General features: G+C 37.0%; 1 protein-coding gene across 2 annotated transcripts in view; it reads right to left on the minus strand.

Annotated features, from left to right (window-relative positions):
• PTPRR (protein tyrosine phosphatase receptor type R) overlaps nucleotides 1–13,055 on the minus strand; it is a 299,896-nt gene that overhangs the window by 125,270 nt on the left and 161,571 nt on the right. The window contains exons 4-5 of one of the 2 annotated variants that reach the window (XM_066257665.1): nucleotides 9,501–9,656; nucleotides 2,048–2,158 (exon numbers count right to left, since the gene is read on the minus strand). In XM_066257665.1, the coding sequence (XP_066113762.1) occupies nucleotides 2,048–2,158; nucleotides 9,501–9,656 (267 nt within the window). Of the gene's footprint in view, nucleotides 1–2,047; nucleotides 2,159–2,276; nucleotides 2,525–9,500; nucleotides 9,657–13,055 lie in introns of those variants that run through there. The other variant, XM_066257666.1, reaches the window with a different exon arrangement.

The raw sequence follows: 13,055 nt of genomic DNA on the forward strand, positions 1-13,055 counted from the left end.
TGAAAAAAGAACAGAGATTTTATATGTCTTGTTCTCTACTTTTCCCACAGTGCCAAACAACAGGTCCTCAGTGGATCCTCTGCAGGAATCTGTGGATTGAATGAATGGATGAATCCACTTACCAACCAATACTCTGCAACTACCTATACTTTTGAAATATTCTTTTCTTGATTTGCTCTAGTAACTTTGAAGCAGACTTACCTAGGTTTATGACTTTGCAGATATTGGGAAAAGAAGAGTAGTTCCCCGGCCCCAAGTGGTTGAAGGCATGGCTGCTGTGTAACCTCTTGCCCTTGCCACCTGAGACCAGTATCTCATGTAGGGGTTTATCCAGTCATTTTATACTTATGGTGCTCCCTGGGTTGGAAACACAGAATCTGGAGCATATGTTACACGCTAACAGCAAGCCCTGCGCTGCCCCCCCCCCTCTGCTGCTCACGGACTGCTCCTGGCTCTGCTGCCCCACTTTCCTCCCTGTAACCTCGCTTTGTTCTTCTGAATCTTGCCACTGACCACCTGAGCAAGTTCCATTTTTATCACTCTCTGCCCTTTCTATCTTCCCATCCTCACACCCCTCACATTTTCACCTGCGAAGCAGAAAAGCACCCTAATTGCGACTGACAAAAGACAGCACAACATTCAAGACTTCCTGCGTTTAGAAAATGAAGAACCAGATATTTTAAAGTGCAGGGAACCATAACAAGGAACCATACAGCCTCCCAAGCCCTAGAAATCACCAGAGGTCTCCACTACAATTTCCATAACCTCCAATATTAAAGTTAGTTTTCTGTAACCTCTACCACTTAATATACAAAGATCCATTTTCTTAATCAATTTGTAAATGAGTTTTTGTTTATTGTGTCACAGTTCTTAGAAATCTTTTTAAATGTCTGGCCCATAGGTGATGCCTCCGAATTAATTAGGACAACAGCTTTAGGGTGTTCTTATTACTTCTTATATTTGGATTCAAGGAAATATGTAATCATCACCCTATCCAAAGCCTTAATTGTTTTATATCCTTCAGGTTTCAACCCACCCAGCCTCTGGCTTTCCAAATAGCCCTAATATTTCTAACACAAACCCCCTCCCGGCAGGGGAAGCACAGATGAATGAACAAAATTCAGTAAACCCTCAGTGACGCTGTTGATTGCAGAAAGAATAAATAGCATTTATTTGGGGGGGCATTTGAAAACTAAGGAAGGAATGTTTCTTTGAAATGTGCAAAATTAAAAAGAAATCAGTACACAGGAAGAAGTTATTAAAACCCATTTGTAAACTTCAAATATTTTAAGTTGTATCACAGAATTTTCAAAAGAGTAAAAAAAAAAAATATTTTTCTGTTTGAAAGGTGACTATTAAAATACCAAAGAGCAGTGCCTAGTTTAGTGAATTTAGGTTTATTTTGGGCTCTATTCTTCTTAATTAAAAATACACTTTTGAACCCTTCCCATTTAAAATTTGTCGTTTACAGAGCTATTTGCAAGTTATACGTTCACAGTAGTCGTTCACCTAAAAAATTACTTGGTGGTGAATTGTACAGCCCTTGAGTCTATAATCATTTCCTTTCCATATCTGGGATTTCATAAAAGGCTTTCAGGGCCCTTTAAAAATAAGTAAATCAACTACTTTTTAAGAAGAAAGCTTGCCCCTAAGACACACATTTAAAAAAATTTTTTTCCTGAGTTCCATAAAAAGTATATAAATGTAAAAATAAAGTAAGCCGAAATTGTGCCCACGAGATGTGAATGACTTTGAGGGCGTTAGTGACCTCGGGGAATCGCTTTCTAAAGCTTCATGCGCAGCGTCGGTCAAGTTACTAAAAGCCTCCGTGCAACTGCAGCTCTGTTCTGCAGGTCAGAACCCACGGTTCCGCAGTTTTTCCTCTAGCTATCACTCTGCTGTCAGATATGATATCCCTCAATTTAGCAAGATCATAGTCTTGCTTCTGTTTCCAGTCTTTTCGGCATTCATTTGAATGGCAAATGTATCCAATCATATTAAGCAGTGGGCTCAGCAAAGAATAAAATATATAAAGAAGCAAACTTACCATCAAGCACGTTACTATAATAACAAAGATGCTGAGAAATATGACAACAGCATAAAATCCTTCTTTGCTCCAGATTTTGTCCGCTTCGTGCTGCCCTTGCAAAACATTTTTCTTCAAAAGCAAAACAGAAAGTCCGACGTTACATGAGAGCTTGAAGAGCCTGGCGTTCTTATCAGACACTAAACATATTTTTAGCTTTGTTCCATTCAGTGTAGTAGAACACACCTACCTTCCCGCTGCCAGAGCTGCTTCTCAAACTGATCTAAGACAGGGAACTGCCACTCTTAGACACAAACAGCTTGTTTTATCTTATTTTATCTCCTGTACAGGAGCAAGCATGTCTGACTTGGCATATTGGTCCGAGGCTTTTTCATTGTCCCTTACACCTCTCTTGGAAGTGACATGGTTCATAGGTAAAAGAGTTCTGTTCTCTTCTGTGCTGAGGAAATTCTTTCTGGAGCTTTCTTTACTCTGAAGTCCCCTCCCACTACAACAACATCCTGGTATGTGTTGTAATATAGCTCTTAACTTTTCAACAAAACTGAAACAGGTGCAAACAAAGCCTCGTGATGCATTAGTAAACAGAGCAACAATGTCGAGATCATTCTATTCTTTTTATCTTTTATATATATATAAAAAATAACGCAGCCTTATTTGTCCAGATATGATACCACCTCAACTACATAAATTATTAGACTATTATATTTTATTTATGCATCAGGGAACCCCCAAAAGTCCAGAATTATTTAGTAATAAAAGGTGAAATAAATAGTTTTATTTTTACTTATATTTACTTTATTTTTCCTTATTACTTTGAAGGTGGAAGGGTGGAGAAAAAGCCTGAATAAAATGTGAACGAGTGTCTTAATTTTATTTTACCTATTCTTATTAAGAAAAAAACATATCTACTAAATCAAGTCTTAGAATGCAATTAGGTTTATGATTCAGTGAAAATGATAGATTTATGGCTAAAGAAACTTTAACTTGAAACCAAATGGTCCACAATTAGGTAAAACATATAAAGGCTAAATCAAGTCAAATGTTTCCCCTCTGTTAAAGGCTGCCTCTCCTCCACACTTTTATGAGAGTATGTCTGTCCTTAGATACTGACTCCAATGATTAAAAAAGCCTTGCACAACAAGATATTAAAAGATGAAAAGCCACACAGAAAAAAAGGTCTGGAAAATGAGAGGTTATCTTGGATATTTCAGCAGCCAATGAGTTCCCAGCCTAATGTAACCACTGGGGTGACTTCAGCCTATACTACATGGAACAGAAGAATTCTAGCTGATCCTAGCCAAAACCCAAAATCATGAGAAAAAATAGTAGTTGTCTCAAAAAAGAAAAGAAAAGAAAAGAAAGAAAGCCTTAAATAAAACTTGTCTTGTGTCTGAACTTAGAAATAATTGCTAATCATTTTTTGAGGTATTAAAAAATAATAGAATATATTCACCATTTGTAAATTTAAAAAGAAGAAATATTTTCCTTACTAAACGTCTTAAGAAAACTTTTATCCTGGAACTCAGGGTATTGGTAGGGAGTTGAGTAACACAGAACAGAAAAGCTCTGTTGAATTGAATTAAGTAAGCTAAATTGTGATTAAAAACAATTTGAGGGAGTCTTTTATTGCCTGCAATTTTTGTGTTTCCATTTCCTTTGCTTGTAAAACACTGATGTGCTCACTATACTATCCTGCCTACTTTCTAAGACAAATTCGTGGATATAAGAAATGATTTTGGTGTATATTTTAAAAATATATAAATGGTAAGTGGATGGAGAATCTGAAAAAACTTGCTGATGAAATGCTTAGAAACCAAGTATCTTTTGGTGAAAGGAAATCTTGGGTTGAAGTGACAACTTGTCTTTTACTTTTTGACCTCATCTAGTTCATATTTTATTCCCATGTGTCCCTACACATAGCTGGATACTAATAAAAATGAAAACTCTTGAAAAAATCAGGTATAAATATGGAAATGAGTTTTTGCAGGCAAGTAAATAGCTCTATTGATTGCTATGAAAGCAAACTAGTTAAACCTTCAAGAAGGCAGCATAAACTTGTCAAATTTAAGTACGAGCCTCTGAGCTTTAGTTAAGGTACAATTTGGATAAAAGGGGTGGTTAGGTGGGTGGAAAAAGATTTTGGGTTCTTATTATGATCCAGTTCACTTCTTTTTTTTGTCCTGCTATGGTTGTATACCTTCTGGAATATCAACATGTTCCTTTCTGCTTAAGACAAATCTGTTTGTTTCTCTTTTAAGCAAAGCAGTGATGATGGAAAACTTAACCTCCCACCCCCCACTATCCGCCCCCAGTTAGAAAGACACATGTTTTGTACTGCCAGAACTTAGTCACTGCACATTCTTGGTAAATAGATTTCCTTCTGAGTCATGCTATTCCTGCTGAGCACTACTATATTTGTACAGAGATCTAAAAAACTTGATAAGGGCAGGGTAATAAATGGAAAAGTTTGTAGTTAAGATTCCACAAATCAAAAGATTAAATTCACAGGACTCTCCTATCTAACCTTTGCATAAGGTTCAAGTGATGTCTTTTATATTTTGTCAGGGGACAGAGGGTTCAGTAATTCAGAGATTCCATGACCGGGTCAGCCAATGCTGTTGTATCATCTTTACATCTTAGTTTATAGATACATCACTTTACCCTTTAACTTTGTTGCAGTGAAAGTTGTTGGGTTTTGTTTCGTCCTGTTGTATTTTATGATTTAAAATTTGTGCAGTTTCCTGTATCACTGTATTCACAGTTATCGCTTCTCTATATCCTGGTTAATAATTATATATACTATAATGTTCTTGTTGTTATTGTTGTTTAAGTGAGAGAAGGGGAGATAGTGAGACTTCTGCATGCACCCCAATCAGGATCCACCTGGCAACTGCTGTCTGGGGCCGATGCTTAAATCACCTGAGCTAAGTTTTAGTGCCTGAGGATGATGCTCGGACCAACTGAGCTATCCTCATTGCTTGGGGCTGACGCTTGAACCAATTGAGTCACTGGTTGCAGGAGGGGAAGAGGGAAAGAAGAAGAAGAGGGAAGGGAAGAGAAGCAAATGGTTGCTTCTCATGTGTTCCCTGACCAGGACTCAAACAGGACATCCATATGGCAGGAAGATGCTCTATGCACTGAACCAGCTGGCCAAGACCTTGTCATATTTTTTAAACCAATTTTGATCCCAGACTGTGGGAAAGATTCCCAAATGCTAGGATTTAGGATATAGAGGCTTTAGAAGATCTATCCCTTTGGGTGAGATGAAGCACACAGAATAAGAATGAAGTAGAAGTATTATAAATTATCTGGCTAATGGATTGTTTTAGGCAGTTAAATGAGATGCGCCTTACAACAATATGGTTTTTTAGATGAATGCTACACTTCTACTGTACAATGCACAAGGTGAACAATTCGGTCTGCATGATCTGAGGTCATGTTAACCTTGTATTTCTGCTCAGCAATCTATGGCTAGGACAGTAATTCTTTAAGCTGCTGGCTAATATTCCTTGTTTGAGGGAACAATCACCAACCTCCTGGATTATGGTTTATATTTATATGGCATGTTTTTTTTTCTATTTGTAAATATTCCATGGAAGTATCAGTTGACACACTTACCTGTTATTTAAAGAAGGTACTTCCTCCTTGGCAGTCTAAGACCTGTGAAACTGGACTCATTTGCAATGGAACAAAAACAACCAAGTCCTAACTAATTTTTAATGTGAATGAAGAACTTATTGTGTCAATAGATATTTAATTTTATAAAAAATTGAAAAATATAAATTAAAATGATAAATTTAATTTTACTTCCCTGAGATTTGACTTATCCAGCAAAAAATCATTTTATCTTTACGAGCATCTTATAATAAAATAATATTTGTCCCAGTCAGGGCACACAGAAGAAGCAACCATCTGCTTCTCCACCCCTGCTTCTTCTCTCTCAATCTCTTCTCTCTCTCTCTTCCCCTCCCGCAGCCATGGCTCTAACAATTTGACCAAGTTGGTACCAGGTGTTAAGGATGGCTCCATGGCCTCGCTTCAGGGAATAAAATGGCTAGGTTGCCAAGCAACGGAGCAGTGGCTCCAGATGGGCAAAAGCATCAGCCCATAGGGGGATTGCAGGGTGGATCCTGGTCAGGGCACATGCAGGAGTCTGTCTCTGCCTCCCTGCCTCTCACGTAATAATAATAATAATAATAATAATAATAATAATAATAATAATAATTTTGTGCCTACAATGTTCTAAGTACCACATTAAAATATATATATTTTTAATTTTCCCCAGAAACATAGATTCGAAATGAAAACAGACAATAAACAAAAGTAATTCTCTAGTTGGTATTTTTTTTCTTTCCTAAGAGTTATTCTGATTTAAGAAAAAAATCAAGCAAATAAAGAAATGGCAACAACACAAACACATCTTTCCCTGAAAGCAGTTAATATAAGTTTAGAAATAGATGCTTTGAGACATGGTTTATTTACCACGTTCTCTAATCCATGTAAAGGATGAGAAACCAAAATAACAATATTTGCTTTTTTCTCTGAGTAAACATGCTCCCATAGAAGAACTATAATTTTAATATGAAAATGTGAAAGAATGGGTGGAAGCATAAGCTGCCATCACACAACTAACCACGAAGATGAACAAAGATGTGGGGGACTCATAGAATGCTATTACCAGCTTCAACAACTGCTCACAGTGCTTTTGCGGTGCCTCTTTGGGCTGTAGTTCCCCCTGAGTCTGAAGCTCCCCATGAGGGCACTTTCTTCTGTTTCTGAGCTTAGAGGGTAAAGCTAGGCTTTTTTTAGACGTGCCTGAACAAGAGGCTCAATTAACTCACCTATCCTTGATAAAATCCTCCTTATAGCCAATTAAAATACTTTCTAGCCTCCTGTAATATAATATTTCCTAGAATCTAGAGCTCCTAGACTTCTAGATTCCCACAATTTCCTAAGAAAATACAGGCATTACATTTTGACTATCAAATACAGCTTCCTTATTAAAGTATAGACCTGTGGTCTTGTGGGCTAATAGTTCTGTGATAGGCAGTCAGGCTAAGTTCTTGACCTTCACTATGCTGGGGTGTACTGGAGAACCCCCAGATATGTACTTCATTTTAACTAGTTTTTTGGTATGGTGAGCTTCTCTTGGTTCACAAATCTGGGTGGCTTACTAATCTGCCATATTCCTAAAGCATTCAGAATGGCATTTAAACTCAAAATAAAGCAATAGGGAAGAATGTTTATATAAGTTACTGAGCTTACATGAAGCAGAATAAATTAATCCGATGGTCTTTTTAAATTTTAAAGACTTATCCTGCACACAGTATGTGCAAGTCAACCTGTGAAGGACCTGGACTGTAGGAATGGGGTTTGGTTAGATGTGCAAAGGAAGCCCCTTCTGAGTCAGATACAGGCAGGGCTGGGAGGCATCTGGGTATTTCAGCTCATACTGATCTTTTCCTCTGGTCTCTTTGATGCATGAGGTGGCCTCTTCTTCCTCAAAGTTCCCATGGCACATTATGGTGACATTTTCATACCTCTGCGTTCTCCTTATCCACTTGTATTTATTTACTCTATTAGAACATAAACCTATTGAAAGCAACAATAATATTTCATTTGTTTGTGTATTTATTTATTTTACTGAAGTGTATGCCACCTAGCACAGTGTTTGTCTATTTGTGTGCTCGTTGAATGCCAGGCACTGAATGAAGTCACCAGGGGCACAGATAAAATGACATGGCATGTCTTTCAAGGAACCTGCGGTGTAGAGATGGACTTGAAGACCAACAGGGGGTCTAAGCTCAATGAGAACACAAATCAATGAGCACTCACATCTGTGGAGAACTTCACTATATGGCAGACTGACCTTGAAATGTGAAAAGGGTGGATCAATGCATGCAAAAGCATGGAGGGGAGAGAAGGAACGGGGGCGACACGGTACCTATTAAGTTTGGAACTGCTGAAGCGTAAACTAGGAGAGTGTTATTCAACAGCTATAAAGCCCAGCACACAAAGGATCATATGCCACACTTAAAAATGTACACTTGAGGTCAAAGAAGAATCATGACATTAGGGGGGCATGTTCAGATTTACTTTAGAAAGATTGTTCTGGTGCCGAGAGAGAAAACACAGTGTGTGTGTGTGTGTGTGTGTGTGTGTGTGTGTGTGTGTGTGTGTGAAAGAGAGAGAGAGAGAGAGAGAGAGAGAGAGAGAGAGAGAGAGAGACTGGAGCAAAACTAAATGCAGAAAGACCAGCTGGAAGTTGTTGTCATAGTTATGTTTCAATGTTGACATATATTTTCATTCTGTCACCCATTCTGCATTCAAATATTTGTTCAGTGCCTACTGTAGATGAGGATTTTCACAAACATTTAAAAAATTAATTCATATTTCAAGCCTATAAGTACTACACTTGTTTTATTTTAACTCTACACATTTTGGATAAGAAGAACCAGCCTCAGAGAGACTGACACTCCACAAAGACTTAATCTCACAGAAACTTAATAACCTGCCCAAGGTCACACACACATCTTAAGTGACTTTGGGTTTCAAATATAATCTTGTGCCAAAGATTTTTGTACTACACCTGTGATATTTGCTGAATGAGAGGTAATAAGTTTTATTGGAAAGTGGAACAGACTAAGAATCAAGATATGCTTTGTCACTTTGATGATGTCACTTCATTTCTATGGGTTTTGCTTTCTGTGCCTATAAAATGTTCACATATGTTTCTTAAAGGTCTAATTCTGTGATTCTGTGAACTTAATTACAGGTTTAAGGTGATAATCATTCTAGCAAGTTTGTTAAGGTGGTATAGGATAGAAGTAGAAAAGGGACAGAAATCATCCAGCAGTGAGAAAGGTGGTCTCGGTAGGAGAAACTTAAAGAGTGTCAAATTTGGAAAACACTGTGAAGAAAATACCCATAGTTCCTAAGATTGGGATCCTCAGCAAAAGATAAATCACATTTCAAATTAATTCCAAGGTTGTAGAAAAAGTTGACCCTGGTTACTATTATTCCAATGAATGGAGCTAAGAGAGGTGTACTTGTTGAGGAGAAAGATTTGAGAGAGAGTGTGTGTGTGTTTGTGTGTGTGTGTGTGTGTGTGTGTGTGTGTGTGTATTTTGGACCTTTCAGGTTCAAATAGCCAATGGACAAAGATATCTATCTGGTTTTTCTTCCAGACAATGCACTGGGTAAGTCAAAATAAATTACAAGGACATAAGGATTTAGAGAAGAAAGTGTCAAAAATGAACTTTGAGGTACCCATAAATTTCCTTAAAAGAATAAACATATGGGGTGAAGATCAGAGAATTCTGATTCCTAGGGAGATTTTTATTACCAAATAACATACAATAAACAAAATTAATATCAAAACCTCTTGAAGTTGGATTACCATGTCATGCTAACTGTGCAAATTTAAGATGATATCTTCCAAGAAACAACATACCGCAGGGGAGACTTCTATAACTCCAAATTGGGATAAACTTTGATGCAAAACATTGGTGTTAAGTGAACGCAGCACTTCCTCAGATGGTAGAGCATCAGAAATTCCTCCTTTTCGGTTTATGGGCGACACAAAGAGCTCCACACTGTTCTCCTTTCCCTGATAAAAGCAGATTATTAGTTTATGTGAGTAGACATTTTTAAACAACTTTTGGAAATGCTTTTTTACCTTCCTCTAGAAACATTAAAGATCATTGGAACCCTATAATCCTAAAAGGCATCTTAATGTAATGAAGATTACATTTATTAGTTATTTTTTGGTAATAATATCAGCCCAAAGCCTAAAGTCTTTAAATGACCTCTTTTAAGTAATTGACACCTCAAGATTTGTAATTTTAAATTTCACTAGATGTTGGTTTATTTTCTCTTCCATATTGTAATTTTTGAAATATACTGTTCAGATGGTTCCTGAGTAATTGTATTGAAGGAAGCATTTTAAGATCAAATAAATTAAATAAGACCTGATGCAATAGTACAATATTAGACATTGCCACTCCATGTTTTTCTTATAATGTGTATTAATGGGAGGCTGAAATCACTAGGGAGGGTAATGCTACATGAGCGTTGAATTTACTTTCCTGATTCTGTTCTTTACCTCAAATGTCATGCTTTAAAGCCTGTCTTTGGGTAGAACGGCATATATTGTACAATACTATCATGATACTTCTTTATTAGTATCACCTCGCTAGCTGAAATGAAGACAGAGCATTTTTTCTATTATAATTGGCAAACAGGACACATAAACATAAAAATTAAACACATCACAAAAATGCCATTGTCATTGATCGATTTTCCATATAAGTTATATATACAGTGTACTTACAGAGGGAATTATTGTTAGTCTTTTCCTTTTGACATGAAGTTTCCTCATGCTAGCACATCCTCTTTTTTCCCTTTTATTTATTTTTTTATTTATGATTTTAATTTGTGTTTACATAGATTCCAGTGTCCTACCAAATACATCTCCCCCCACCCTCTTATTCCCCTCTTTTAATGCAATTTATCAGAAGTTCAGCCAAGTATAAAATGGAGTATCAAAATACTACTAGCAACCCAGAAAAAAAACATACTTCTTGTGTTTGCAGGGAACAACATACAATGACTAACTACAGCATAATATTGATGTCAAACATGTTTATTATAATTCAAATAGCTTATTACCAGGAACAACCATCACAGGAATAGAGCGCTTGTTTTTTACCTGATATACTCTTATGGACCTTAAATCTGTTATCTCATTTAATGCTCAAAACCCCTCCAGGACATCGGTGTTATAGTTCTCTCCACTTTGCAGATAAAGGAACATAAGTAGCTTGCCAAAGGTCATACAGCTGGGCCATAGCTAAGCTGGAAATAGAGTATGGTTCTGTCTGTCTCTATAGCACATACTCTTCATTATCATGCTCTGCTGCCTTGGGTATCATCATAACTCTACCCATTATAATAACTAGTTTTAGAAACAGATGTGTATAAATGCTACTAACGTTCTCCCGGGATATGCGTATCCCTGCCTGGGTGTTGCAAATCACATTTTTTATTGCTGCGAAGAGCTATTATGCTCATTAAATATATATGTATCTATAGTTAAGACAGCTAGAGTACCTAAATCTTCTCATTTAAGCAAGGTATGCTTTGGATATAAAACCTATTTTTCTCATTTTAGTGTATTAGGAAATACTAGATTTCTTTTTCTATGCTGCTGAATTAAAAACTTTGGTTTTTAAACTTATTTAGTCCCAGAAAATAGTTGAGTTATAGAATAAAATCATTATGGGAAATGAAACAACTCATCCCTCCGTACACATAAAAATTAAAAAAAAACAAAAGCCCTAAACCAAAAATGGAAAGCAAGTTCTTCTCCATGGCTGGAAATAAGGGTGTTGAGTCAGTAGAATGCTGAGCCCAAATAGGAGACTAAGAATTTAAGGCAAGAAGAATGTGCAGTCCTAGCCTGAGTTCCCATTGTAGTGGAAATTAAGGACAATTTTAAAACTGTTAAGATGATTCCAAAGTCCCTTTTCGCAGGTTTTAGAAACTGATAACAAAATAAACAGACAGCCAACTAAATGGGAAATGATATTTTCAAACAGTAGCTCAGATAAAGGCCTAATATCCAAAATATACAAAGAACTCATAAAACTCAACAACAAACAAACAAACAATCCAATAAAAAAATGGGAAGAAGACATGAGCAGACACTTCTCCCAGGAAGAAATACAAATGGCCAACAGATATATGAAAAGATGCTCATCTTCTTTAGTTATTAGAGAAATGCATATCAAAACTGCAATGAGATACCACCTCACACCTATTAGATTAGCTATTATTAACAAGACAGGTAATAGCAAATGTTGGAGAGGCTGTGGAGAAAAAGGAACCCTCATCCACTGTTGGTGGGAATGTAAAGTAGTACAACCATTATGCAAGAAAGGATGGTGGTTCCTCAAAAAACTGCAAATAGAACTACCTTTTGACCCAGCAATCCCTCTACTGGGTATATACCCCCAAAACTCAGAAACATTGATACGTAAAGACACATGCATCCCCATGTTCATTGCAGCATTGTTCACAGTGGCCAGGACATGGAAACAACCAAAAAGCCCGTCAATAGATGACTGGATAAAGAAGATGTGACACATATATACTCTAGAATACTACTCAGCCATAAGAAATGATGACATTGGATCATTTACAGCAAAATGGTGGGATCTTGATAACATTATACAAAGTGAAATAAGGAAATCAGAAAAAACCAGGAACTGCATTATTCCATATGTAGGTGGGACATAAAAGTGAAACTAAGAGACATTGATAAGAGTGTGGTGGTTATGGGGGGAGGGGAGAGAGGGAGAGGGAAAGGGGGAGGGGGAGGGGCACAAAGAAAACTAGATAGAAGGTGACAGAGGACAATCTGACTTTGGGTGATGGGTATGCAACATAAGTGAACGACAAGATAACCTGGAGTTGTTATCTTTGAATATATGTATCCTGATTTATTGATGTTGCCCCATTAAAAAAATAAAATTATTAAAAAAAACAAACACACACACACACACACACATACACACACACAAAAAAAAAAACCAAAGAGAAAATCCTCTGCTTTGAATTTGCCTTTCTCTCACCCAGGGCAGATGGGAATAAATAGTTGGATGACATTAAGGTTGCCAAACACTGAGGAAAGGGGGCAAGAAAGGTTGTGGCTAGTTGATTGACAAATAGGTCTAAAGTGGGCCCTATACAAAAAATCATTTGGGTCTGCCTTACCCCTATCCCCTACATACCTATCCTTCTTTTCTCTAGGCTTTTCAGAACCATCTATTCTTGCATTCCATTTGGACTGCTGTCCTTGAGGACTATTTTTTTTCTTTATTTTTAAAATCAAAATCCTTAGTCTGTGCATTTAGTATCCTTCATCCTACTGCTGTACTTGAAGAAGTTTGCATAAGTGCTGTCTGGAGACAGTGCTTTAACTGACACAGAAAGTTTCGCTCTTACG

Source organism: Saccopteryx bilineata, chromosome 2 (assembly GCF_036850765.1).
Source record: "Saccopteryx bilineata isolate mSacBil1 chromosome 2, mSacBil1_pri_phased_curated, whole genome shotgun sequence".
Taxonomy (NCBI): Eukaryota; Metazoa; Chordata; class Mammalia; order Chiroptera; family Emballonuridae; genus Saccopteryx; species Saccopteryx bilineata.